This window comes from Zalophus californianus, chromosome 11 (assembly GCF_009762305.2).
Source record: "Zalophus californianus isolate mZalCal1 chromosome 11, mZalCal1.pri.v2, whole genome shotgun sequence".
In the NCBI taxonomy this organism is placed as follows: Eukaryota; Metazoa; Chordata; class Mammalia; order Carnivora; family Otariidae; genus Zalophus; species Zalophus californianus.
The window spans coordinates 113,134,628-113,161,694 of NC_045605.1; the positions used below are offsets into that span (position 1 = coordinate 113,134,628).

The 27,067-nt window shown below is 56.7% G+C and overlaps 1 protein-coding gene across 5 annotated transcripts; it reads left to right on the plus strand.

Annotated features, from left to right (window-relative positions):
* The first annotated feature begins 164 nt into the window (after positions 1-164).
* DEAF1 (DEAF1 transcription factor) lies at positions 165-25,879 on the plus strand. 5 transcript variants are annotated; one of them, XM_027578184.1, is made up of 13 exons: positions 165-806; positions 2,989-3,086; positions 4,649-4,778; positions 5,081-5,227; positions 5,794-5,933; positions 6,509-6,574; positions 10,153-10,279; positions 11,013-11,141; positions 11,534-11,662; positions 13,023-13,204; positions 21,858-21,947; positions 23,623-23,766; positions 25,421-25,879. In XM_027578184.1, exons 1-13 carry the CDS (start codon positions 518-520, stop codon positions 25,523-25,525), a joined length of 1,776 nt encoding a protein of 591 aa, XP_027433985.1. In that variant the 5' UTR covers positions 165-517; the 3' UTR covers positions 25,526-25,879. The 5 variants fall into 5 exon arrangements, with proteins under 5 accessions (XP_027433985.1, XP_027433984.1, XP_027433986.1 ...); XM_027578183.1 differs by having other exon boundaries at positions 167-806; positions 12,957-13,204; XM_027578185.1 differs by lacking the exon at positions 25,421-25,879 and adding an exon at positions 24,368-24,409 and having other exon boundaries at positions 167-806; positions 12,957-13,204.
* The last annotated feature ends 1,188 nt before the right edge of the window (positions 25,880-27,067 follow it).

Here is a 27,067-nt window from a genome sequence, read left to right on the forward strand (position 1 = left end):
CTCCCGCTCGCGGCGGGGGCGGGCGGAGCCTGCGGCGAGAGGTTCTCTGGGCCCGGCCGCGCTGCGTTGGAGATCGGCGAGATTCGGCCCCGCAGTCGGCGACCCTGTTGCGGGGGGCGACGGGTGGCGCCGCTCTCTTAGGCGCTGAGTGGGGGGGGGGGGGGGGGTGTAGCGCAGAGCCGCTCGGAAGCCGTCGTGCCGCCTCGGGCCAATTCGGACCGACTCGGCCCCGCACTTCGGGCCGCTTCGGCCCTCCTCGGTTCCGGACTCTTGGCCGTCGGCAGGGCTCGACTAGGCCGCTTCGTGCCGGTTCGGCCCCTGTTCGGGCGGCCTCGGCTCGGCGGGGCGGGCGGCTTCGGGCAGGCTCGGCTCGGCTCGGCTCGGCTGGCAGCTTCGGGCGGCCTCGGCTCGCCTCGGCTCGGCTCGGGCGGCCCTGTTCCCGCGGCGCGCTTCGGGCTCCGTCCCGGCCTTCGGGCGGCCCCGGCCGGCGCCTTCGGGCGGGCTCGGCGGAGTCCGGATGGAGGACTCGGACTCGGCCGCCAAGCAGCTGGGCCTGGCCGAGGCGGCGGCGGTGGCGGCCGCGGCCGCTGTGGCGGCGGCGGCCGCGGCCGCGGCGGGAGGCGAGGCGGAGGAGCCGGTGCTCAGCAGGGACGAGGACTCGGAGGAGGACGGGGACTCGGAGGCAGAGCGCGAGACACGGCGGGTGACGGCCGTGGCGGTGATGGCCGCCGAGCCCGGGCACATGGACATAGGCGCCGAGGCCCTACCGGGCCCCGACGAGGCCGCCGCGGCCGCAGCCTTTGCAGGCAAGTGCCGCCCGCCCGCGGTTCCCGCGCACCTGCGGCGCACCTGCCCCGCGCACCTGCGCGCACCTGCCCCGCACGCCCTGCCTCCCACGCACACCTGCCCTGCGCGCGCCCCGGCGACCGGCCTGCCGCTGCTCCCCCGAACACATGCCTCCCGCACGCCTCGCACCTACCTGGCGCGCCTGACGCTGCGGCACGCCTGCCCACGTCACCGGCCGGCCCCGCCCGCTGTGCGCACTACCCCGGACCTGCTTCCCAGACCTCTTAACTGGTGCCTGCTCCCCCGCCCCCCGCGTGCCGCGCTCTGCGCTCCTTCCAGAACCTTCCCGCTGCCTGCTCTTGCCTTGCCTGTCTTCTTCCCTGTCTCTGCCTGGCGCGGGTGACCCCGGGGGCCGGGGGATCGGACGTGGGTCCTGCCCCGGAGGGGCTTGAGGGTGGGTGTGTCTGGTCACCGGGAATCGTGGGCGTTAGTTCAGGGGTGACCTGAGAGCCAGGGGGCAAGACAGTGCTCACCCAGCCCGGGAGGCCCCGTGACCTCTGGGAGCAGAGGCCAGCTCGGGAGGCCCCGTGACCTCTGGGAGCAGAGGTCGGCGTCGTGCTTTGACTCCCCAGATTGCCCTCCTGTCGGCCCCAGTGTGTCTCCCCAGATGGTAGGGGAGACAGCTCCGCCCTACTCGCGGCCCTTCGGCCATTTTCGCTTCTGCTCCTGAAGGGACCCGCCCGCGCGCCGCGCTTCGGGGGTCGATTCGATCCGCGGCCGAGGCCCGTGCGACCCGCCGGCCGCGCTCGGGCACTTCCGTACAAGAGGAGCCGGAGAGCCGAGGCTCGGGAGTACCCGGGCTCGGCAGCGTTCGGCTCTGTTCGGACCCAAAGATGGTAGAGACTGCCCCAGGTGTCGCGCCCCGTCCCAACCGGGAGCGCCCCAGGGGCGCCGGAGGCCCCCGAGGACTCGGAGGTGTGCGTGGGAACCCCGGCAGAGCATCGCCATGTCGTTGTCAGGCGCTTTCACCTAAGGAGCGCCCAGGTTTGGGGGCTGGCGGCAGCCTCCTCGCGCCTCGGCCTGGTCACTGCAGGTGTTCCTCCGGCAGGTGCAGGCCAGGTCCTGCTTTGCCCCAGTGCCGTGGTCTGTGTGTGGCCTGCCTGGGGGCCTCACGAGGGAGGGAAGAAGCTTTGCGGCTGTTAGAGCCTGCGGTTCTTGTGGCTAAACTGGTTTAATGTTGGGATTTTGGACCATGAAGTTTTTCTTCAGTTTTTTGTGCTTTTTGCATAATGTTTTTTTCTGGATGCGGAAAAGAAATGTGATACCATTCATCACAGCCTCAGAGAAATGAGTTGTTTTTCCTGCAAAATTTTATAGTTGTGTTTTTGCATACTTGAAAGCATTACAACTTTTCTGTCATAAGTTCCTGAGGTCGGGTAATTTCCAGGTGGAAGTAACTCAGCGGGACATGTTGCCCGTCTGAGCCCACCTCCTCTGGGCAGACAGCTGCTTGGCCGAGTCCGGTGTGTTCAGGCAGGGATCTCCTCGGCACTCCTGGGGTGTGGTCTAGGGGAGGACACAGACGGGGGACAGGTGTTCAGTGGCGTGTGAGGGCGCTGGCATCATGGAATATGCAGGACTCTCTGGGCCCGTGTTTGTGGGGCACTTCCCGTGTGCCAGAGACTGCCCCAGGCACGGGCCGTTCTAGAGCGCTGTGTGACCCAGCCCCGGAGAGGGAAGGAAAGCCGCTGCAGTGTGCAGTGAGGGGGGCGGGCGCTGAAGGGACCTGAGCCTGCCCTGTGCTGACCTGGAGAGGGGGGTCGGGAAGGGAGGGAACTGTCTGTCGGTGACACGGCAGGTGTCTGATCACAGGATGATCACAGGATGCTTGGAGCCTTGGTGTGTGGTTTTCTCCTGAAAGGGAGCAAGAAGCCCAGGGGCGGCTCAGTAGGACAGTGGCGGGGGCGGGTTTTCACTGCAAATGAGAAAGGCTCTAATGCCAGGAGAGCCTTTCCTCTCTCTTTTTCTAAGACCCAGATCACCTAGCCTATGGTCTAGAAGTATTGAGTGAGCACTTAGTGTACAAACGTTGAGAGTCCCCTGGTTAGAAGTGCAGATAACTGACGGAGAGATGCTGTTTGGGGGCCCAAGTGGGAGGCCCCCAGCTCTGACAGTATGCTGAATCAGACTCCTGTGTTGCAGAGGTGACCACGGTGACCGTGGCCAATGTGGGCGCCTCCGCAGACAACGTCTTCACCACGTCCGTGGCGAATGCCGCCTCCCTCTCGGGACACGTTCTGGTAAGCTGCCCTGCGAGCACTTTTCCCCAGAACCCAGAGGGCATCTTCCCTAAGCCTGGCTGTCCCAGAGGCCTGCTCTGGGTTCCTTGGGTGCCCTGAGGGGTGTGACTGTGCTCCTGTCTCCCGGTCAGTCCTGGCCAGATGACCGCACAATGGGGGACTCTCCTGGAGCTTTGCCACAGCCATCAGTTACGGTTTCTCTCTAGCCTTGATCACACACCTGGGACACTATATCCCTGGAAGCAAAGTTACTGTCGTTGGCATGGCAACAAACAGAAAACTTGCGCTCTTAATTATAATAGCAGACTACAGATTTCAGAAACTTGCTTTATTTCTTAGGGTGTCAGAATGCATATGAGTTGATAGCCATCTGACAGTTTCATGCTTCCAACTGGTCTCTCCTTCCCAGCAGATTCTGGTTTGTCCTCTTTTCTAGAAAGCACTGGAGCCAGAGGGTCAGGGAGCTGGGGTGCAGCCTCCTGGATGCAGTGCTTGCAGTAGGCTCTGAGGACAGGAAGACCCGCAGACTTAGTGTGATCTGGGTCTCAAATATCTGTATATTCTCATTGGCCTTAATAAGGAAAATAGTTTTGTGATTTGTAAATGAACACAGAATGTTCCCTTTTTCCAGTAGAGTTGCTTGTGTTAAGTGATTCAGACATGAGCAGTGTTGACACGCTTACTGAGGCAATGACTCTCCAGGTGTATGAGCCCAGGCATGGGTGTAATATGCACATGTGTGTGTGTCTGTGTGCTCGTGGGGTGGAGGTCCCTCGACTCCACAATGAGCTGGTACTCACTTCCCCTGATTTGATTTTCAGATGTAAGGAAAGGTCTTTTCACTTTGCCTTCGTCGGTTCTATTCTCACCATGAAAGCATCAGAGCACCCCAGGATGTTGGGTTTGAACAGGCTGCTTGGAGTGAGTGTCATCTACCCCAGGGCTGTCTGGGAAAAGCCTTGAGAGTTTGTTTGCCAGAGCCCCGTGAGGTGTGCGCCTAGGGCCAGCAGGGATGGGAGAGGGGCATCTGGCTCTCCCGGGGAGCAGGGCAGCTTGAAGGGTGAGGCCAGGCCAGCCCAGAGGAAGTAGGTGCTGTCATGGTAGCCCCTGGCCACCGTGGACAGATGTATGAGCAGCGTGGTTGGGGAGGTCCTGGTGTCTGGTGGCCATCGGTAGAGCTGTGCATGGGGCATGGGCATGAAAAGGGAATCCTGCCCCAGACCCCGGCTGTGACTGTGGACTTGTCTCTCAGAACCCTCGCTAGAAACCTGTGAACTTGCAGAGGCTGCTCAGGTAGACGTGAGGGTACTTCCTGTTTCCAGGGTGTATTTGTGGGACATGTTTATTTTTTCCCTGTGGCAGGCGGTTGTGAGCATTTGCTCAGGGCCTCCCGGAGCATTGTCTTTCTTGTTCTTGGCTCTGTGTTTAGGTGTTTTAGGGGCGTCTTTGAAAGAGGCCCCGGAATCCCAGTCGGTGCCCTTGTTGGTGATGGTGAGCAAGGACCAGGCGACAGGCCGTGCAGCTGTTGTCTGAGACGACTTAGGGGACGTTCTTTCTTCCAGTCTGGCAGGACGGCGCTGCAGATCGGGGACAGCCTGAACACTGAGAAGGCCACGCTGATTGTCGTGCACACGGACGGGAGCATCGTGGAGACGGCCGGGCTGAAGGGGCCAGCTGCTCCGCTTACTCCAGGTGTTGCCCGTTCCCGCCCCCGGCTTTCCAGAGCAGAACGCATCTGAGCGCTCGCGGGTTCACTCTGGAATTGGCTTCTTTAGTTTTGTGGTAAACTTGGAATAGGAATATTATTGTCTGAGGAGAGAAAGTGGGCTTTTCCAGGCCGAAGAGGAGCTGCCCAGAGCGGAAGGGGACGGTGCTGCTGTGTTGGGGTGGTAGCGGTAGGACCCGCCGTTAGAGTCCAGGAGGTGCTTGTATTTTTCCGGTTGTGCTGGGAGTGTCCCGCATCTCTTATTTTCAAAATGCTTCCTTTGCTCAAGGCCCTCAGTGCCCTCCAAGCCCTGCTGCTCCCGGCCAAGAAAGAGGCGGAACCAAATACAACTGGGACCCCTCGGTGTACGACAGCGAGCTGCCCGTGCGCTGCCGGAACATCAGCGGCACGCTGTTCAAGAGCCGGCTGGGCTCAGGTGAGGCGGCGTGGGCCCCCGCTGCACAGGATGCAGACACGCCCTTCCCCTGGTGGCTGCGCAGGGCCCGGGCCCAGTGAAGCAGGCTGGGCTCGCGGCCCCTGGGCACTAGAGCTGAGGCCGGGACAGGTTTGGGGCGTGGCGGGGGCACAGTGAGAAGACATAGTGATCCGTGGAGGAGGGAGAGCACGGGGAGAGGCAGGCCTGGAGTGCGCTCCCTAAGTTCCCGGGTCAGCTTGGGGACCCGTAGCGATGGGGACCCACCCCCATTCTGGGAGTGGGGCAGATGTCACGAGCTCCGTGTGAGACCATGTTGGGCCTTTGTTGCCCGTGGCCGGGGAGCAGACAGATAAAGTAGGCAGGCGTGGCCTGCACGTGTGATGTCGTGGTGGGGGCTGTCCATGGGAAAGGGTGAGATCGCGCAGGCCCAGGTGGGGGCTCTGGTGTTTGAGGAGGAGCCAGGTAGGAGGTGGGAAGGAGAGGAGGGGGACCTGGCCACTGTCAGCCAACGGCGGTGCTGTGGGCGGGCATTGCCCTTACTCTGCTGGTCCCGTGTGTCATTTTAGGAGGCCGGGGCCGATGCATTAAGCAGGGGGAGAACTGGTACAGTCCAACTGAGTTTGAAGCCATGGCAGGAAGAGCCAGCAGTAAAGACTGGAAGAGAAGCATTCGCTACGCGGGCAGGCCGTTGCAGTGCCTCATTCAGGTGCCCTGTGTCTTAGCAGAAAGCTTGCAGATGCAGCAGGAGTGTCTCCCCAGGCTTAGGCTGTGGGGCTTCCCTGGCCGCTGTGCCCTGTGGCGGGGCCGCCGAACGCAGTCAGGCGGTCGGGCTCTGGGTCCTGTGCCCCCTGGATGTGTGGCCCTGGGCCAGGCACCAGCCTTGTTTTGCTGGTGTTTCACACAGGAGGACAGTGATGGTATTGTCAGGAGTGCATGAGGCAACACAGGAGCTCCGGCTGGGGCATGTGCCCTCTTCAAAAGCCTAACTTCCCTCTGCCTCAGTTTACTCATCATACAAGAAGAGGGCTTCTCACTGCTCTTTGCAGTGTAGTGCCTTGGGTGTTGATCAAGAAATAATGTCCGTAGAACCTTTTCACCTCCTGGAGGGGAAGCTGTGGATCCTGCCACTGATAATGTACAGAAGTGTGGGGGAGAGGTCAGTTTCTGGAAGCGACAGGGTTTGAACTGCATGAGCGGCAGAGCAGTGGCAGAACTAGTTGCCCTCCTCTAGCGTCGATGGCTCATGCGGAAGGCTGACTTTCTCACGCACCTGCGTTTCAGGACGGGATCCTAAACCCTCACGCTGCATCTTGCACCTGTGCCGCATGCTGTGACGACATGACCTTGGTGAGTCTCTGGCTCGCTCAGCAGCTCCATATGCCCACCCTCAGCTCCCTGCTCGCGTGCCCTGTCCTGTCCTCCTGCCGTGCATGCAGCTCTAGGGCTGTATGTCCCTGTGTCCCTGGCACCGCAGCCTAGCTGGGGCTTGTTATCAGTTTCTCACTCAAATTCTGCTTTTCCGACGTTGCTCTGTTGCCTCAGGTGATGCACGAGGCTGCCCGCCGGTCAAAGCACTTGAAGGGGCTTGTCTGGACAACAGAAAGCTCCTGTAGCATCACCAATCTAACCCAAAACCAGACACACACTTTCTCTTCATGGATATAAGAAGTATATGTGTGCTGTTTTATATTCTACGTTTTTAACGTTATTTCGTAAGAATACTACGTTGAAACTATTTATAAGGAGCTTTTAATATCTTTTGAAATATTTCTTTATCGTAAATCCTTAACAATTTTGAAAAGAATAACTATTTTTCATTGACTTTAATGTATGTTGCTTTCAAAAACGTGATACTGATTTGTAACGTATGAATATCCCAGTATTCAATTTTCCTTAGCATTGAATTCTATTTAAAAATATTTTCAAATTTTAGAAGCTGCTCAATGAGATTTTCTGATTTTATTTTGACTACTCATCTGGTTAATAATTAGAAGATATGAACATTTAATTGGAGAGACATCATGTTCTTGGGTGGAAAAACTAAATATTCTTTTTTTTTTAAAGATTTTATTTATTTGACAGAGAGGGAACACAGCGAGAGAGGGAACACAAGCAGGGGGAGTGGGAGAGGGAGAAGCAGGCTTCCCGCGGAGCAGGGAGCCCGTTGCGGGGCTCGATCCTAGGACCCTGGGATCATGACCTGAGTCGAAGGCAGATGCTTAATGACTGAGCCACCCAGGCGCCCCCAAAACTAAATATTCTTAGATTGTTTAGTTTGTGTATAGATTGAATGTGATTCTAGTGAAATCAACAATGGGATATTTTTGTGAAAATTAAATGACTTTAAAATTCACCTGGAGAAACTAGTAGTGAGATTCTCGGGGATCTTATAGGGAGAAAAAGAGCAGTAAGAGGGAATTTGTTCTATCTGGAAGTTTAGAGTACTTGAATTATTTGCAGTTACTCCAAAACGCTGAAATACGCGTAAGTCTAACAGAACATGTACCGAATCCGCGTACGAAAAACCTAGAAAGTGCTGTAGAGAGGGCCTGGGGAAGACCTGGGACAGATGCGCCAAGGCCGTGGGGTGGAGAACAGCGCAGAGAGCACCAGTTCTTCCCACAGTGTTCTGTAGGCTTCACGCGGTTCCTATCCAAATCCCAGCGGGGTTCTGTGGAGCTTTAAACAAGCTGACTTTAAAATGTATACAGAAAGGCAAAGGAAATAGGACAACCAAAGCAATTTGGAGAAAACGAGTAAAATTGGAGGAGTCCCAGCACGTGCTGATTAAGCCCTGTTCCATGGCTGCCGTCATGAAGATGTACGGTGTCGGTGAAGCGAGAGGCTCCGTGTGTGCTCATGCGCAAGTTGCTGGCACTACCAGACGGCCGTGGGCCTAGAGACGCACCTTGGCCTCAACCTGGTGCTTTATATACAAATGACTTAAAAATGGATCACAGATCCAGATTTATCCAAAACATAAAACTAACATTGGTGGAAGAAAACAGGGGAGAACTTCATGGCCTAGGGTTTCTCAGACGTGAAACCAAAGGCACAGTCCATAAACTAAAACTTGGTGAATCGAACTTGCAAATTCTAACACTCTGGCTTCCACTTCAGGGACCTTAGTATGAAGAGCCCCGTGCACCTGCTCACTCCCGCTTCCCTCCAGCTCCCTGTAAAGGGAGCCCCACTCCCTCTCCCTTCAGCACCAGGGACCGGCATGCCCAGCCCTGGCTCTGAGTGGCAGAAACTAAATTCTGGGCAAGTGTGACCGAGAGATCGGGGCTGCCTTCCTGCACCCAACCTCTCTTAGGGCAGAGGCTCCACTCAGGAGTGGCAGGGTAGGAGTACTGTACCTCAGCGTCCTCACCCCAGCTCGCTCCTAGTGTGGAGGTCCATGCCATGGGAGGCAGACCGAGACCAGAGCTCTGCCGCTGTCCAGAGCTTTGCCACTAAAGCAGGGCTGTCGCTCAGACAGACGTGAGGACCATTCCTGCCCCTGGCTCTGGAGCAGAGCTGTATGGACGTGAGCCCTGAAGGGGAGGCTGGCAGAGCCTGAGAGCAACAGGCTAAACCAGAGAACCAGGGAAAACTGCAGCTCACAAGAGTCCTGGGATAAGAACAGACCTCAGAGGTTTGTCTCAAAAACTCCCCATAAAGGAGCCTTAATGCAGTTGGGATCAGACAGTGGAGCAGTTTATGCCTCGGGCACTGTTGGAGCAGACGCTGGAAGCAGGGCAGCATCCTCCTGTGGGACTCTGCCCAGTGAGACTCCCCCGGTGGGACTCTGCGGGGGTGCAGCCAGGTCACTAAGCCCATGAGCGGCAGCAGGAAGCCCTGCAGAGAAGGAATCAGTCTCAGTGTTGCTCGAGTATAAGACACACAGATGGAAAGTAGGAGCTGCACAGGAGAAAACGCACGGCAGACATGGCCGAGGTGTCACTTTGACAGAGGCCTCCTGGTACCGTCTGTGTTCATGGAACCCGTCAGAAGAATCCATGGACGATGTCTCAGTGGCTCAGGCGTCCACCGCAGAACACCACAGCCGGGCCAGGAGGGGCGGGGGGTGGCCTTCAACCCCAGAAATTGGTTTCTCACAGGCGAGACCCCCTGGCGGCAGGCGGTGGTGCTGTGCCCTCACGCGGCAGATGGAGTGAGCACTCGGACCCCTCGAGTCAGGGCCCCCAGTGACCGCACTTACTGCAGAAACAGCCGCTGGGGATCCGGCCTCCACGTGTGCTCCGTGCAGAGCAGGAGGGAGGATGGCCATATTTCTGCAGGTGGAGACTCTCCATAACGAGACAGGAATTACAAAAAAAGAACCGAGAGGAAATTCTAGAACTGAAAAAACAGAAGACCTAAGTGAAAAATTGAGTGGAGGGGCCCGCAGCAGTGAGCCTGCGTCGGTTCCCGGGGGTCTCATGCTCCCCGAGCATGGTGACGTCCAGCAAGATGGTCCAGCCCTTGGGGTCTGCAGCTGTCGGTTCCCCCCGCCCCTCCCAGATCTGCTCCGTGCTTGTCACCGTCCCTTCTGTGGTTGCTGGTGTTTTGAGGTTTCCCCTGTAGTTGGTGACCACAGAGCCTCCTCCTTTCTGGGGAATGTTCTCGTTTTGGGCAGGGGGCTCTTCTTTCTCCTTAACTCATTCCCTTTTGCTTTCTGTCTCCTTGCAGTTCCTAAAAATCCTGTATGTTGATGATACTTTTTCTTGTGTTCAAACAGTGTTATTCACGTATTCTTTTAAAAAGTGTCTTTTCTGTCATTGTGAGGAATTTGGGGCCTGAGGAGAGGTCAGTCTTTGCAGCTTCCCGCCTTCACGAGCCTCGCTGTGCCCCTGGCACGGGAGGGAGATGAGCGGGTCGCTTTGTCAGCAGTGGAGTGCGGGGCAGCTCCGTCCTCCCCCTCACTGTGCCTCTCCCTGCAGAGCGGTCCCGTCAGGCTCTTTGTCCCCTACAAAAGGCGCAAGAAGGAGAACGAGCTGCCCACAACCCCCGTGAAGAAGGAGCCCCCCAAGAACATCACGCTGCTTCCCGCCACAGCTGCCACCGCCTGTGAGTTTGAGCGAGATGGAGCCGTGGCCCCTCCGACCTCTTGACCCCTGGGGCTTGCCTCGCTATTTGCATGGGGAACACCGTTGGGGGGGCTCCCTCGTCTCCGGAGACCCCTTTGCGGGTGCCCACGCATATTTCTAATGAAATGAACCTGGAGTGGCTCCTCCTCCAAGGGGGCGTCCATGTGGGCACCTTCCCAGTGAAGGTTCTTGGGTTTTGGTCTTCGCAGCCTCGAGCACGTGTCCGGCGTGTGAACGGCCCACACCATTGTCTCAAAGATGGGAGGGCAGAGGGAAGGTCTGTGTTTGAAGCTCAGAATGGGCAGCAGGGACTTACGGAGTGGGGCGAGGCAGTCCCGGGGACAACGCATCAGCGGTTAGCGCCTGTGCTGGGTGCCCGCCGAGGCAGCCCCGCAGTGCGGGCAGGCTGGGCAGACTCGGGCAGCCCCAGGCGACAGGAGCACAAGTGCTGCAGGCTTACGCTTTATGGTTTGTTTTCTGAGGAAGCCGTCCCTGCCTCTTTTGCCAGGTCGGATGTGAGCAGGGTGTTGTGGAGAGCCCGCCGCCCATGCCTCAGCCCCGGGTCCCCTCCCCTGAGGAGGGGGCGGGGGGGACCGCTGAGGGTTACTGGTCTCTTCCGGCCATTGCAGAGGCATCTAGGGCATGTGCTGTGTCCAGGCTTTGGCCTGCGCTGTGGGAGAGCTGGGTGGTAAACAGCACTTCTGCTCTTCCAGTCACCGTGACCCCCTCAGGACAGATCACTACCTCGGGCGCGCTGACCTTTGACCGGGCATCCACCGTGGAGGCTACCGCTGTCATTTCAGAGAGCCCGGCCCAGGGCGATGTCTTCGCAGGAGCCACGGGTGAGTTGTCCTCAGCACCCGCCCCGTGGGTGGCACCTGTCACCTCTGTTGACCTTGGGCGCAGTAGCGGCAGCCTGGAGCAGGGGCTTCAGATTGGTGGGCGCAGGAGGACGCCGGGCAGACCTGCGGGGGTGCGGGTCGATCGGTGTGACAGAAAATGCTTCCAGTCCGCCGACTCCTGCTCTCCAGCAGCCACGCGGCACAAGCCCCTGGGACCATGGCGCGCTGGTAGGTGCTCCAGGAGCCACGGCCAGAAGGTGCAGAGATGTGGCTGAGACTGACGTCCCCCGGTATACCCCAGCTGCAGCATCTCTGCCGTCCCGACTCACCCGGGCGTGGTGCAGCCGCAGCCAGGTCAGCAGGCTGTCGTGTTCCTTGTGTGTCCCCAACAGTACAAGAGGCGGGTGTGCAGCCCCCGTGCAGAGTCGGCCACCCGGAGCCCCACTACCCAGGCTACCAGGACAGCTGTCAGATCGCACCGTTTCCAGAGGCCGCGCTGCCAACATCTCATCCCAAAATAGGTTGGTTTGAGACAGTTCCCGCACTTGCAGGCTGGTATTCTCAGAGTTGCTCATTAGGACAGAATTTCTAAGTGGAGTAGCTTTTGTGTGGGTTTGTCCTGTTGAGACGCTTGACTGGGGGCTGGCGAAGTCCGATCCGCTGCCCGTGTCTGTGAACGTGCTTCCACTGGAGCTCGGCTCACCCGGTCGTCCACACGCAGTGTGGCAGCAGACGGCCCACGTGGAGGCCCATGCTACTGCCGGGACTTGCCCATGAGGGTGTGCGCTCCCTGCGTCCAGGCCAGCGTCTCGGGGGCCGGCATGGAGCACTCGGTGTCTGTGAAACGTGGAAGGGCTAGTGTTGCCGTCGCTCCCGCTCCAAGACCTAATGATGATGTGCCACACGTGCATTTTGGTTCCACGTCTCACTTAACCACACATTTTGGACACATTGCCATCGCTACGCTTTTTTTTCAAGGGAGCTTCATGATCCCAGCTGGTGGGTGGCTGTACACTTTAGCCTTCACAGATGATGTGGCAACACGGAAACTCATAGCGCTGCAGACGCACAAACCTCTTGTTCGCGAGCACTTCATTATTCCCCCCCCCCCGCCCACATCTCCTACGTGGGGCACATCGGGGGCTTTTGTCCTGGAAGGCCGGGGTGCTCACTGCTCTGGCGGTGTCCCTGCCCGCAGGCCCTCCCAGTGGACAGAGGTGGGACACGCGTACACGGGTGTCCCGGCTCCGGCACGTGTATTGAGTTTGCAGTTCCCATCCAAACCACAGGTCCCTTCCAGTTTCCTCCTTTTTCCATCTTTGTAATGTCGTCCTCCCTCCGTGAGAAGCCTGACGCCCGTGACCCCTAATCAGGACCCCATGTGTGGCCACAGACGTCGGGGAGGACTCGACACGAGCAGAGACGGAGCCCGGGCGCCCTCATTCTTTCATCTCAGGTGTTCACGTGGTGTAACCGGAGTCACTGCCTCAGGCTGTCCCTGTCCCACACCATCTGATGCTTCAGGCCCACCTGCTCAGGGCACACTTTGTCGTGGTTTCTGTCTGTGAGCATCTGGCTTCCGGCCCTGTACGCACAGGGTTGGGTCTCATAGGTGCTTGCAGGTGGCGGCATGAGGGACGTTTAAGTGCAGCGCTGTGAATGTAGCAATGTCTCCCCATCTTCTAGCGTTTTAGGGAGAGGTCATGTATTTATGCCTGGGGTCACTTGCCCCCACACTTTCCAACATTTGATGAGAAGTTTTAATGGAGGAAATATAATGATTTCTTGTTTTATTTTGGTTTCCAACCGTTCTAGTGTTGACCTCTCTGCCGGCCTTGGCAGTTCCACCCTCCACCCCCACCAAAGCTGTGTCGCCCACAGTGGTCAACGGGCTGGAAATGTCAGAACAGCGGAGCTGGCTGTACCTGGAAGAGATGGTCAACTCCTTGCTCAGTACAGCACAGCAGCTGAAGACGCTGTTCGAGCAAGCCAAGCAGGCCAGCTCCTACCGAGAAGCCGCCGCGGCCCAGGCCAGAGCCCAGGCGGAGACAGAGCGGAAAGAGGTAACGTCAGGCTGAGCAGAAAGCACTGGTCTGTGGCTGCCCGACCCATGCCTTCTGCTGGCTCTGGGGCCTGCCGTGCGGTGTCTACATTGGCTTACATTCCCCACCTTTCTGGAAGAGCGAGACTGGAGAATCGTTTACAAATTAAGCTTTTCTCATAGAATGTTGAACGCTCTTACTGCTCAGGCTTTTGTGCTCTTGTAAATAGGATTGGTTTATCTCAAAAGGGAAAAGATGTTCCACACCAGTCCATGGACACTTGTTTTTGGACACTCACCTGTCACGGACATTGCGTATACTTTTTTTAGACTATTGGCATACGATGAAAACGTGTCTTGGGCTCTATTGAATTTGGAGAGGCCTCCTTTGGGCTGTCTTTGAGGCAGCTGGTGGGCAGATGTGCGTCTTCCCCGTTAACCACCCCCTTTCCCATCCCAGCCCCTCCACCTGCATCTCGGTGCCCCACGGAGACCACCTCCCTGGCCCCTTGAGTGCCATTGTGGGCATTTCCCTTCTAGCTTCCAGGGCGTTCTTCAGAAGTAGGATCCCAAGCGTGGCGTCAGGGTTCACAGAGCCTTGGGACAGAGCGCTTTTCCATGGCAGCTGGTCGCTGTAGCACAGAGAGGGCTCAGCCCCTTTGGCTTTTCCCCAGAGCCTTTATGTTGCAGAGGGCCAGTCCTCTCGACCGTGGGCACAGGTGGCCCAACCCCAACCTGCCGGAGCGGCTCTCCCTGGCATGCACCTGCAGGAGCGGTCTGTGCGCAATGGAGTGAGGTCCAAGGAGTGTGGAGCAGCTCTGCTAGTGGCTCGGATGCACAGGGTTAGGGTGGGGACTGGGAGCACACCAGCCATGCGGTTGTTTTGTTTTTTTAAAAGACTTTATTTATTTATTGGACGGAGAGAGTGAGAGAGAGCGCACACAAGCAGGGAGAAGGGCAGAGGCAGAGGGAGAAGCAGGCTTCCCGCCGAGCAGGGAGCCCGACGTGGGGCTTGACCCCAGGACCCTGAGGTCATGACCTGAGCCGAAGGCAGACGCTTAACAACTGAGCCACCCAGGTGCCCCAGGACTTTGACTTGTAAACAAAAGTCAGATTGATATTTTTTCACAAAATCTGTATGTGAAAATTTCTGTTCGTTTATTTCTACTTTTTGTAGATCAGAGGAAAGAAGAGCTTTTCAGGTTCTTAGTTTTTTTTTTTTTTTTGAAGACTTTATTTACTTATTTGTCAGATAGAGAGTGAGAGAGAGCACGAGCCCTGGGAGCGGCAGAGGGAAAAGCTGACTGCCCGCTGAGCAGGGAGCCCGATGCAGGACTTGATCCCAGGACCCTGGGATCATGACTTGAGCTGAAGGCAGACGCTTAACGACTGAGCCACTCAGGCGCCCCTGGGTTCTTAATTTTTTATTTTATTTTATTTTATCTATCTATCTATTTATTTATTTACTGCTATTTTTTTAAAGATTTTATTTATTTATTTGAGACAGAGAGGGAGAGAGAGCACAAGCAGGGGGAGTGGCAGAGGGAGAAGCAGGCCCCCCGCGGAGCAGGGAGCCTGATGTGGGGCTCGATCCCAGGACCCTGGGATCATGACCCGAGCCGAAGGCAGACACCCAACGACTGAGCCACCCAGGCGCCCCATGGGTTCTTAATTTTTTAAACGATTTCTTAACATACGATTTTTTTCCCGAGGAAGAAAAATGTTGGTTCTTCTGAAGAAGCAGATACATTTAAAAGAGTTTTTAAAAAACTATAATTTTAAATTAATACATAATCAATGAATTTTATAGAAAAGAGAAAAGTAGGAAAAAAAATCTTAATCTCTTTACCCAAAGATAATGACTCCTAGGTTCTCAAACATTTTAGAATTTTCTAGATTTCTTAGCATCAGTGGTTTCAGACCAGATCCCGTTCCAGTCAGAGGCTCTGTAGTGATGCTTGGACACTTAACTGAGACTGCCTTCATGCACCGGCATGCACTCCACATGTGCGGAGCCTTCTGGTTAGCCGCTGCGGGTGTTCTCGGCGCCGCTGGGCCCTGCGCCTCTACATTTCTTGGCACAGTGTGCCTTGTGTATGCGGCGCCGCCACCATACCCCCTTTCCTTCTGAAGCACAGTTGGAGTGCTTTCGACGTCTGTCGTCCCCAGCTCTTTGAAGATGCCACCCCTGCATCCTGCAGCAGGATCCTTGATCCCTTCCACATAACAGGTCTCCCTCCCTGGCTGTGTCCGGAGCTTGTCTTTGTTTTTGGTGTTTAGCATGTGGCTGTGACGTGCCTGTGTGTGCTGATGTGTTCGGAGCACTGGCATTTGTTTTTGTGAGGTGTGGTCAGACATGCAGAGGTGGGATGGTCATCGTGATGAAGACATGAGCACTTCCCAGCTCCCTAGAAGCAGGAGGCACGCTGGACCAGACTCAGCCACGTGGGGAAGCACCTGGGTGGGTTGGGAGGCAGAGGGAGTGAGGGGGGAGATGTGAGCAAGTGGCTTCTGTGGGAAGGAACAGACACGGCCGGGTGAGCAGGCTCAGGGTTGGCCAGTGGGTTCAGGGTTGTTGGGGCCTGACCCCGGCTGAGTTGGGCAGGGACACAGTGGTGTGAGCAAGCCCGTGGAGGAGGAGGTGGGGATGTGGGCTCTGGAGAAGATGGCTCACTGTTGAAAGGCGCTCTTCTGGCAAGAGGTTCAGTGTGTCCAGGAGCTGACTTACCTGAGTTGGGGCAGACCCTCCCGTGTCCCCAGGGCCCCAGGGAGACCCTTCAAGGCAACAGTATATGGAAAGTAAAGAGGCCCGTTTAACATGTTAAGCTCAGGTCTTCATGTTGGTTTTGATTCAGTTTGGAAGATTTTTAGTCACTGTTTTTATAACTACTTTTGTAACTGTTTTTAATGACCCGTTTCTCTGTGTTCTCCTTCCCGTCTGTTGAAGTCTTGGTGTTGTCCTGCAGATGGTGAGGCTCCAGCCGCCCGGTGGGTGTGAGGGGGTATCTCTCTGTGCTATGCATCTCCTCAGCAGCTCGACGATGCCCAGCTGCTTGGCCACCAGCATGTCTACAATAGAGCTGTGCTTCTGCAGGCTCTCTGCCCATTCTTAAATTGGGTATTTGTGTTTGCTTAGGAAAAGTACTTTTAGGGGCACCTGGGCGGCTCAGTCATTTAAGCACCTGCCTCTTGATCTCAGCTCAGGTCCTGACCTCAGGGTCATGAGTTCAAGCCCTGTGTTCAGCTCCACGCTGGGCACGGAGTCTACTTTAAAAAAAAGCGGGGGGGACTTTTAAAAAGTCAATGTGATTGTAAAAGGTTAAACTTATGGTCATTCATTGGGTCTCATATTAAGGATGCAGGTACTGCTCAGATGGCTGAATGGGTGTTGCTGGCATCTTTCCCCCAGAGTTAAAATGGACCTGAGGGATCATTTTTTTTTTTTTATTTTTTTATTTTCTAAATTTTTTTAAAAAGATTTATTTATTTATTTATTTGAGAGAGAGAGCATGGGGGGGAGGGTCAGAGGGAGAAGCAGACTCCCCGCCGAGCAGGGAGCCCGATGTGGGACTCGATCCCGGGACTCCAGGATCATGACTTGAGCCAAAGGCAGTCGCTTAACCAACTGAGCCACCCAGGCGCCCCTGAGGGATCATTTTAAAGGGTGGGGAGGGAATCTGAGCTGTGAAGAAAAGCTGTGGCATCCTCCCCCGGGTCTTGGGGCCCAGGCCACACACGGGGCAGCTGCCAACTCCACAGCTGGTCCTTCCAGCAGCATCCTTCTGGGAAGGAGAGCATGTCTCTCCACAGCTGCCCAGGCAGTGTCTGGGGAATGAGATGGAAGGAATGTCTGCGTTTTGCTAATTCAAATTGTATGTAGAAGCATAGACTGGAAAACAGACATTTGTGTTCTTACTTAGAATGGTCACTGAATTGCAGGCCCCCAGCCAAGGACCTGGTCGGTGCCCCACCCTTGGTGGTTGGCACAGGATGGTTCTGTGCTGCGGAGACCTAGTGTCTGGGGTCACCCTGTGCTCTCTGCACTCCCCCCTGGCCAGGGGTGCTGGGACCCCCTCCCTGTGAACACAGAGCTCCTGTCAGACTGGTTCAGGTGGCACCAGTTGGACAGAAATCTCAGCTTCGTGCTGGCAAGGAAATGAGCGGAGGGAGTGTTCTAGTTTTAGATTTTTCATCCTAATTTTTTTTTTAAAGATTTTATTTATTTGACAGAGGGAGAGCAAAGTAGAGGGAGTGGCAGGCAGAGGGAGAGGGAGAAGCAGGCTTCCCAACAAGCAAGGAGCCCTGACAGGGGGCTCGATCACAGGACCCTGAGTTCATGACCTGAGCCGAAGGCAGATGTTTAACTGACTGAGCCACCCAGGCATCCCTCATCACTAATTTTTGTGGGCTTTTCTTTCACAGAGTAGAATTTGTACTTGATGTAGATGTATTTTCTCCTCTTGGTGAGAATTCTCCAGTGACAAGTGGGACAGACTTGAAAGCACATGGAGACAAGCAGAGGTAGCTTCTGCCATGCCAGGGGTCGTGGCAACGTTCAGGGGCGTAGAGCTTGGCGTGGGAGCCACCGAGTGTTTTATTTCTCACATGTGAGAGCATTCGCATTCTCCGTTCACACTCAAAGGATCCAGAAACCGAATTCCTGTTATGAAAAGTCCATGACACAGGGGCGGGTCTCTTGCCCGTGGCTGAATTGGTGAGGTCGCCACCCCCACAAGGCAGGACTTTGGATTTTATTTGTAATTTTATGTATTTTTAAGAAAGAAACGGACACGAAATGCCTTTATCCTTAAAATCCCATCAGGTGGAAAAATGTTAAGCGATTTAATGGGAGGGCCACGTCTGGGCCTGCATCTTCCCCACTGAGTGTATCTGTCACCTGTCAGTGTCCTGCACCTGCGAAATTGGCTGGACCTGTGATGGGCATGTCTGTCCTTTCTCTCGAGACATAGACAGGGCATAGACAGGACATGTCATTTTTTTTTTTTTTTTAAGAATTTATTTATTTGACAGAGACACAGCAAGAGAGGGAACACAAGCAGGGGGAGTGGGAGAGGGAGAAGCAGGCTTCCCGCTGAGCAGGGACCCTGATGGCAGGGCTCGATCCCGGGACCCCGAGATCATGACCTGAGCCGAAGGCAGACGCTTAACCACTGAGCCACCCAGGAGCCCCAGGACGTGTCATTCTTAAATAATTTTGTGGAGAGCTGAGTGCCTGATGGGGGAGGCCAGGTGGAGGTACTGCGCAGCCCAAACTCATGGAGCCCTGCCCTGTGGATAGCCTGGTGATGTCACGTGTGCTTGCAGAGCCCAGTTCCACACACGGGATGACAAATCTGAGCTCTGTGGCCCTGTGATGGCCGTGCCTGCATGCTGGGCTCTTGTGAAGTAAGGGGGCCTCGCATTTGCATGACCCCATGGAGAGCCTGCTCTCAGGGACCTTATGGGGCCTGGAGGGGTTCAGAAGGGCGGGAAGGCCCCCACTCAAGCAGTGTGTGGATGGGGAGGCCCAGAGCACGTGTCCCAGCCACAAGAGTGGCCCATGGGAGGGGGCAGAGTTCCGTGAGGTGGGAGGAGGGGCGGGCGGGGCTGTGGGCCATCTAGGCTTTACGTGGGGAGACCGCTAAGTGTCTCTTTGTTGTGGGACTTGCCGTGACAGGAGTGTTTGACATGGGCTGGTGTGAAACAGATCTTCCTTCCCGGAGCTCCCACCCACAGAGAACACAAGTTTCTGTGCCATCACAAGGGGCCCTTCGGTGTGACTGCAGCGTGGGAACACGTTCAGGGTTGGAAAAACAAACACTGCTGGCTGTTTGGGAAGATCCTGGTAGAACCCCTCCCAAAGTATCTCCCCAGGAGTCCTGGGCGGTCAGGAGACAAGACACAACCAGCGAAGGCTGTAGGGGTCAGGAAGAGGTGGGCTCCCTGAGCGAGAGTGCCGCTGTTTGCAGCAGAGGGAGGGAAGGCCTAGGACTGCCTGCTTGGACATTTTATTTGGAATTACAAAGAAAAAAAAATCAAATTTAGCCCAGCTGAGGCAATTCAGATTTTTGCAGTTTTCATCATGAGTCATTTGCATTCGTGTAATTAGCTCAGCAGACATTAAACAAACGGGGCAGAAGAGTAGATGCCCTTCCCTGTCAAGGGCATAGTGTCCAGCAGACGCCAGCCTGTGGCCTCGTCCTGGGCCCATTGCCATGGGCTCCTGGCTGACGCTTCTACCCAGCTGGCATTGGCCGCTTCACCGTTCCTTAGCCTCGTCCTTGGTTTTAAGAGCTAAGCATAGGAGGCACAGAAGTGCACCAACGGAAGAGGGATACACATGGGCAGTGGAGCCCAGACAGTCATCTGGGCTGGGGTTGAATCAGGGCGCCTGCAGGCTCGCAGGGTCAGGTCCCGGAGGGGCCTCTTCCAGGCTGCAGGCCCCCACATTCCCACCGTGTGCTCACATTGGGGCACAGAGTGCTCTCTGGTGTCTTCAGGGCACCTGTCCCTCAGGGGACCCACCCTAAGGACCTGATCTAACCCTAAAGGGCCCCAATACCCAAAGGCTCAGCATAGGCTTTTGGGGGGCAGGTCATAGGCAGTATGTAGGCTCAGAGGTTTCTCCATAAAAATGACTTTTCCCTTTGCACACGGAGTCATTGTGCTAGTACAGCCTGGGGAGGGGGTGAGTCCCGTCCCCCTCCTGGGGGACACAGGGAGGGTGGGTGCGGAATCCTGGTGTATTTTTGGAATTCTTCTGCACCAGAGATTTGTTTTCTATCCATTTGTTTGTTCGTATTGGGAGGAGCTCGTTTACCTATGGTTTTTTTTTTTCTAAGATTTATTTATTTTGGGAGAGTGAGAATGAGAGAGCGAGAGCACATGAGAGGGGGGAGGGCCATAAGGAGAAGCAGGTTCCCCGCTCAGCAGGGAGCCCGATGCGGGACTCGATCCCGGGACTCCAGGATCATGACCTGAGCCGAAGGCCGTCGCTTAACCGACTGAGCCACCCAGGCGCCCCTTTTACATGTGTTTTATACCCTGGGTTGTACCCTAGACCTGTGTTCCTTATCTTGCTCACATTTTTGCACCTCTGCCCGTTGGGAGCTCTTGCTTGGCTCCTGGGCCCCTTTGGCATCCTCCCCTCGGTGTGCATTTTGGCGCTAGACGGCCCCCAGACCCAGCTGGGCATCTCCTGCCCCAGCCCTGGAACCAGCCTTTTCCCCAGGAGCCCTGGTTCCTTCACTGGAGGACGGTCTGGGGAACCAAGTTCCGGGGGCCGGCGTGCTCCTCGCCACTGGGGCATCGTAGCTTCTGGGCCCCTCAGCGGACAGACGGAGCCGTGTACTCACAACCCGCATGTACAGACCGGCTCGGGGTTTCTGTACGTGTCTGTCCGTCTCTGTACCTGAAGCTGAGGGGGCGGACTCACGTGCCAATCACAGTGTGATTTCTGGTTAAAAAATGATTTTCCCACAGTGTGCTTTGGGAAGGCTGAGGAGCTGAGAGCACTCACGTGTGCTAGAGGCACAAGCCCCTTTCCATCTGTTCATTGTGACATTTTGATTCAGTTCAGAGTCACTGCCTCCTACTGACACTGCTAGGCACTTGGAGCGCAAACCTGGAAGGTCCAGATGAGTGCGTGCTCTCTTGTTGGCAGGGACAGACGTCCTGCGAGAGGACTTGAGCCCCCCTGCCGCCTCCAGCATGAAGCCTCCCCTGAGGGCAGTGAGGAAGGCTCCCCCGGGCGTGCAGTCCGTGTGCGCAGGCACCCTCCCGCGGAGCCTCTTCTCTTCGAGGGCCCCACACCCAGCCACACCTCTGCTTCCATTCAGGGTGCCATGAACCCTGGGAAGCCTTTGCTCTCCCTGGAGAAATTTCTGTACGGGGTTATAGACTGTCTCTTCTTTCTTTCCTTTATGTATTTTGCCTTATAAAGTAGAGGCAGGGGGGCAAACTAAATGAGCACCTCGGATTCCAGCTAACGCTCATATTTCTGGAAGTGAGCGAGTACACATTGCGGGCGGTTTTATGAGTGGAAAAACGTTACATGTGGTAAATATAGCATCTTGTGAAGAAGGAAGCTGAAGTTCAGAACAGAACTCTGCAAGAGGCTAGCTGTGGTCTGCTCATCCACGCAGAGCGGGGGCTCCCTGTGTAAAGAGGCGCGTGTGACTTCCGTGGGTGCCGCTCACACCCTGACCCACTGACCTGTGTGCACAGGCCTTGGCCTGCCGTCAGTGTCGTTGGGACGGTGCCCCGGCCTGTGCCAGAGAGTTGGCGGGAGAGCCCACGGCTGCACGGCCCCTGCACTGGCCGCACCGCTCTGACCGCCCGTGCACAGGGCACTTAACCTGTGTGAAGTCCTCAGTTAGCCCAAAGGAAGAGCTCCAGGTGCGCGGGAAATGTTACCAGTGCCTGAGAACTCGGTCGCTCCTGGGTTGGGCTTCCCCTGCTTACTTGGCACAAATGAAATTCCTCGGACTTTGGAAAAGGCCCCACGTTGCTGTGTCCGTATCTCTTGCGGGCACGAGGAGTGCCGCTGAGAGGAGCTGGCTGTGGGGGTGATGGGAAGGTCCGTCTGGGCGCCACCGGGGGTGGGGACACGTGTCACAGGGCTGGCTGGCTGGAGGCGTCCCCACGACACTGACCGGCCTGTGTCCTTCTTGCAGCAGTCCTGTGTCAACTGTGGCCGGGAGGCCCTGAGCGAGTGCACCGGCTGCCACAAAGTGAACTACTGCTCGACCTTCTGCCAGCGCAAGGTGCGTCCCCCGCTGCCCCACCCCCTGCATTCCCCGCGCCGCCCCCTGTGCCCCCCCCGCCGCCCCCTGTGCCCCCCCCGCCGCCCCGCCCCCCGCTGCCCCTCCTCGCTCTGAGAGGCTGCACCGGCTCCTTCCAGAAGGCCCAGCACCCCCCCCCCCCCCCCCCCCCCCCCCGTGCCCGGGCAGCGGCCTCCTCCCCGTGTCCGCAGGCTCCACCAAAGTCCCAAAGAAGAAGCCACCCTAGGGGGTCCCCGCCCCAAGGTCGTCACAGCCGGCGCTTCCCAGCCCGGGAGCCGGCGGGGCCCTTGCCCTGTCTCTGCTTCCATGGCTCGCCCGCATTCCTAGAGTAGCCGTTGCAGGGTCAGGTGTTTCCACCCTTCCCGTGCGGACTCAGCGGCCCCCAGGGTGTAATTCTCTCTGCGTGCGGACTTAACCGAGCAGAGTGAAGAAGGCAGTGTGTTATGTGGATGAACAGGGCCACCTTCCTGCTGCCCGGACGCGGTGGACGAGTGGACATGTGCGTGCTGACCACTGGCCCCGGCCAGGGCACTCGCTTCCTCGGGGCTTTCTGATTCTGTAGCCGGTGTAGCAGATGCCGGGCAGGGGTGGGTGGGGATGATGGGCGGGAGTTGTTCAGTGGGGTGTGCAGGTGCCTGAGGGCTTCATGAGGCGGCGGCGCACAGGGAGGAAGGGGTGAGTTCTCACATTCCTCGCAACCCCCGGAGACCTGCCCACCACCCTGGACAGTGTGCCAGAGCATTTTGCCCCCAAGGGCTTGGTGGCCGGTGGCTGCGTCTGTGGGGGCACGACCTGCCTTCCAGGATCACTCTTAGCCCCTGACCCATCTGTCTGTCCGTGGGTGCTAGGGATTTGGGAGATGGGACCGGCAGTCTGCGTTTCCCTCAAGTGGTGTCAGCAGGCTTTTGTGCTGAGGAAAAGGGCACCAGGTTGTTTGTGGGTACTTTGGGGCAGCAGCCTGTGCCCAGGGCTGAGCAGGAGCCCAGACGGGCGGTGGCCGGGAGGGTGGCGCGGCTCTGGGCTTGTTGCTGCCATCTGTCCTGAATGGGAGCCAGCACAGGAGGGTCCGTGGGTGTCTTTCTCAGTGGAATCCCTTTAGGTCAGATTTTGTCTGAATGTAAACTGGAGTCTTGAGACCTCTGTGAACTGGGAGGTTAGATTTGAGGTATGATCTTGTTGACAGAGATTCCCTTTTTCCATGGATTGTGTTAACTGTGTGCTGTGTTTGTTGTGTTGATAAAGACATGTTCTGTTTTTATTCATGTAAGTTGATATAAAATTAATTTCAAAAACCATACCTCTGATGTGGGACCCAAAATGAACTTTGGACAGGATGTGAGGGAGGAGATCGAAGCCTGAGCCCTTCCTAGTCTGGCATAAATGCTGATCTCAGGTCCTGCAGTCCAGCTGGAAGGGCCCCTCCAATTCTCTGTGCCCCCAAAAACAGGTGCAAGGGGGTTGGTGCTGCCAGGTGGACCGGGGTGGGACCGTTGTGGATTTTAGCCCTCAGACTGCGTCCTTCTTGCATCCTGCATGTGGGGTGCACCTTCGAGAGGTGTAACAGCCACACCACAGCATTCGCCTGTCTTCAGGGCACAGTTCAGGGATTTTTCAAAATGTACATCGTACTTGTGCAAACAGCACAATTCCGTTTTAGAACCGTCCATCACCCCAGAAAGACGCCTTGGGCCCCATGAATCTCCTTGCCTTCTGTGGGCAGCTCAGTACCTGGAGTCCTGTGCTGTGTGGTCTCGGCATCTGGCTTCTCGGCTCCGTGTTTCCCCAGCTCATTCGTTGCAAGGTGCGTGCGTCACTGCTTCGCTCCTTTTGCTTCCCTGTTCCTGAGCTGACAGCACGGGTCGTTGCGGGTTTGGGCACGCTCTGGTGCACCTTCTCGGGTGGTCATGTTTCCATACGTCTAGGTGGATACGGTGGTGCAGGCTTGCTGGGTCATCTATAAATTTGTGTTTAATTTTGCTGAGACGGTTCCCAACTGCTTTCCCAAGCGCCTGCGCGTTTTACCTTCCTGCACTTGGGGCGATGCAGTGGACCGCGGCTGCCCGGGCCCTTGCCCAGCGGCGCCCCAGCGTGTGTTAATCCGCACTCTGCTAGTGACCGGTGATACTGAGGATCCTCTCCCCCATTAACCCAGTGGGTGGCTGTGCATCCTTTCCCGGGCGGGCTCGGTGGGCGGCCGTGCGTCCTCTCCCCCGCTCAGTGGGTGGTGTGCGTCTTTTTGGGGGAAATGTCTGTTCAAATATTTTGTCCATATGTGAGTTGGGTTGTTTCTCTTGCTGAGCATGGAGGGTTCTGTGTACATGCTGGACACGGGTCCTTCATGGGATTCGTGACTCCAAACGTTTCCTCCCAGCCTGTGACTTGTCCGTTTACTTTCTCATTAGTGCTGTTTGCAGGGCAAATGTTTTTGACGGAGATCACGTTGTGGGTGTTGGGTCTCAGAACTTTTGCCAGTCTCTAGTTTTCTCTCAAAACGCTCATGATTGCTGCTGTCCCGTTTGCCGCCGTGACCCCGGTTAACTGTCGTGTGGGATGTGAGATGCTGTGGACCTGAAGCCAGCCTGTGAGGGTTCACTCTGTAGATTTACAAAGTTCATTGTAGGTAATTTCAAGTTAAACTTCCATTTTCTTGATATAATGATTTCAAATGTTACTATTTTATTGTAAAAATAGGGCACACTTACTGTGGAAAATTTGGAAAACAGGATAGCACAAAGATGACCAGCTGGAGTTCTGCCTGGAAACCATCCGTTAGTGTTTGGGTGTGTTTGTTTCCACTGAGTGTGTTTGTATTCATTCATGTCAAATAAAATGGTAATCTCCTGTCCAGGGGTTACTCTGTTTTGACTAACACAGCCCTCCCTGGCCGTGGCCGCCCGGCGTCCTGCAGAACTCCGGTCTGGGCGGAGAGGCAGCTCCACAGGCGTGGACACAGGCTCCAGCCTTGCTGGAGCGCAGCTCCATTTCCACCTGCAAACAGGCTGGTAGCAGCATCTGTCCCCTAATGGGGGACGGGGAGGAGCCGGCATCTTGCCCAGCGCACCCACCCTGTCCCCAATCTTCCCGTGAGCCACAGCCACCAAACCCTTCTGTGGACAAGTGGCTGGCTTCAGCTCTTTTTTACCTTCGGGATTGCAAGTTATATTATGGGCAACAACATCAGATACAAATGTTTCCTTGCATAGACGATATTTCTTTTGTGCGTATCTCTGAAAGGCAGGAGGGGTCAGAGTGTAGACATGCTTCTGGGTCTTGGTGTGTTTAAGGCTCGTCCTGGTGGTTTGCCATGTGAGCTGGTCCCTTAAACGTGAGGGTGGGCGAGCCTGGGCTGAGAGCAGAGACCGCCAGAGGGTTGGGCGGCCCCTGCCCCAGGTCTCGCTCCCCACTCTGCAGTGAGGTGGCTGCTCATGGTAATGTGGGGTGTGCTCTCCTTTCAGGACTGGAAGGACCACCAGCACCTGTGCGGTCAGTCGGCAGCTGTCACCGTCCAGGCGGACGAAGTCCACGTCACTGACAGTGTGATGGAGAAAGTCACCGTGTGAGGGTCCCTGGGTCCTCCCTCCATGGTGCCGTGGGGCTGCCGCGGGTCAGGGACTTTGGGGGACATTGAGGAGAGGGTGAAAACACTTGCTGGTCAAGTTGTTAATAGACTTTAAGTGACCTGCGCCCTTGGAAATGAGCTCCTGCCACCCAGAAGCCCTGAGGGAGGTCGAGGCAGCGGCTGGTGGACGCAGGCCCCAGGCCCTTAGCGCCTTCTCACGGTGCTCTTTTTTATCCCCTGGCTCGTAAGCATCCGGTCTTACCCACGGGTGTGACGTGTGCGGTAACACACGTGTACATAACATGTGTCTGTCAATAAAGTTGACTTCCCTGCCCCACCGGGACGGGTGACTCCAGCTCCAGCTTCCCAGATGCCCAGGAGGTGGGTGGGCCTCGGTTTTGTTTCTCCTGACGGTTTGGAGTTCGCAACGCCCAAGTGTGCAGCCCAGTGGAGGGGCAGCGGCGAGGCCGGCCTGTAGCATTCTCCCTGCAGCCGCTGGTGGACAAGCTACAGCAGAGGCCCCAGCGTGGGGCGACGATGCACTGGGCATGTGGGCCCCTCCTGTCCAGTCTCTGAAGTGACACGGCCCCAAACTTGCTGGCTCAGTTTCCTTCCTCTCCTCTCTAGCACAAACAAGGTTATACCCCGAGAACGCTGACCACTCAGAGCTGAGGCCAGCCTTGCGTCCCCCGCCTGCACTGAGGGGCAGAGGGCAGAGGGGTACTCAGACAGGGGCCAGCGCCTGGGGTACTCATCGCCAGTGCATTTGGGTGTCAGGCTTGGCTGGCCCTGGAAACAGGACCTGCCTTCCCTGCTGACCAAGAGTGGTACCTGAGGAACAGTCACCTATGTTCTGGAAGCTTCTGTGGGTTTCCAGAAATGCCTCTGTGGCCCTAGAACCCTTGACCGTTCGTCACCCTGTTTTCTTCGCACTCCTGAGGCTCGGAGGCTCCACTGCGCAGGGGCAGAGGTGAAGACCCGCCCCAGATGGAACGACGGGCTGTGTGTGCAGTGGCGAGCCAGCCCGGCCACCAGGCGCTAAGACCCTTCTACGGACGTCGCTTGATCCTGATGCTCGCCTCAAAGTGCCGTTTCTGTGAGCTGTGCATGTTCACACCTCCGTGGGTGTGGAAGAATACCCCCAGCCCTGCACCCTCCGTGATTCCTACTTCCAGAAAGTTCTTCCAAGTCTGTAGCACCCTAGAGACTTGGCTTTTGGGACGCTGGCTCTAGAACGAGCTGAGGGGGTGGCCAGAGTTGTGATAGGAAGCGGGTGTGAGCATGGGGGTCACAGGGGTGCTGCTCTGGCTCCTAGAGGCGGCTGCTTCCCCCTTGGGCTGTGTCCCCAAGTCTGGGCGGGCCGGGCCCTGGCCTCAGGACAGACCCCCAGCCAGCAGCTCTCAGGGAGCCCATCAAGGGCCCTGCTTCCCAGAAACCCGCTCTGCCTCTGTGCTCCTTGAGCTCTGCAGACTAAGCTGCTTTATTTGGGTTTTCTTTTACTGAATCCAACAAGTACCTGAGTCCTTGCATTTCATCTTCCTGC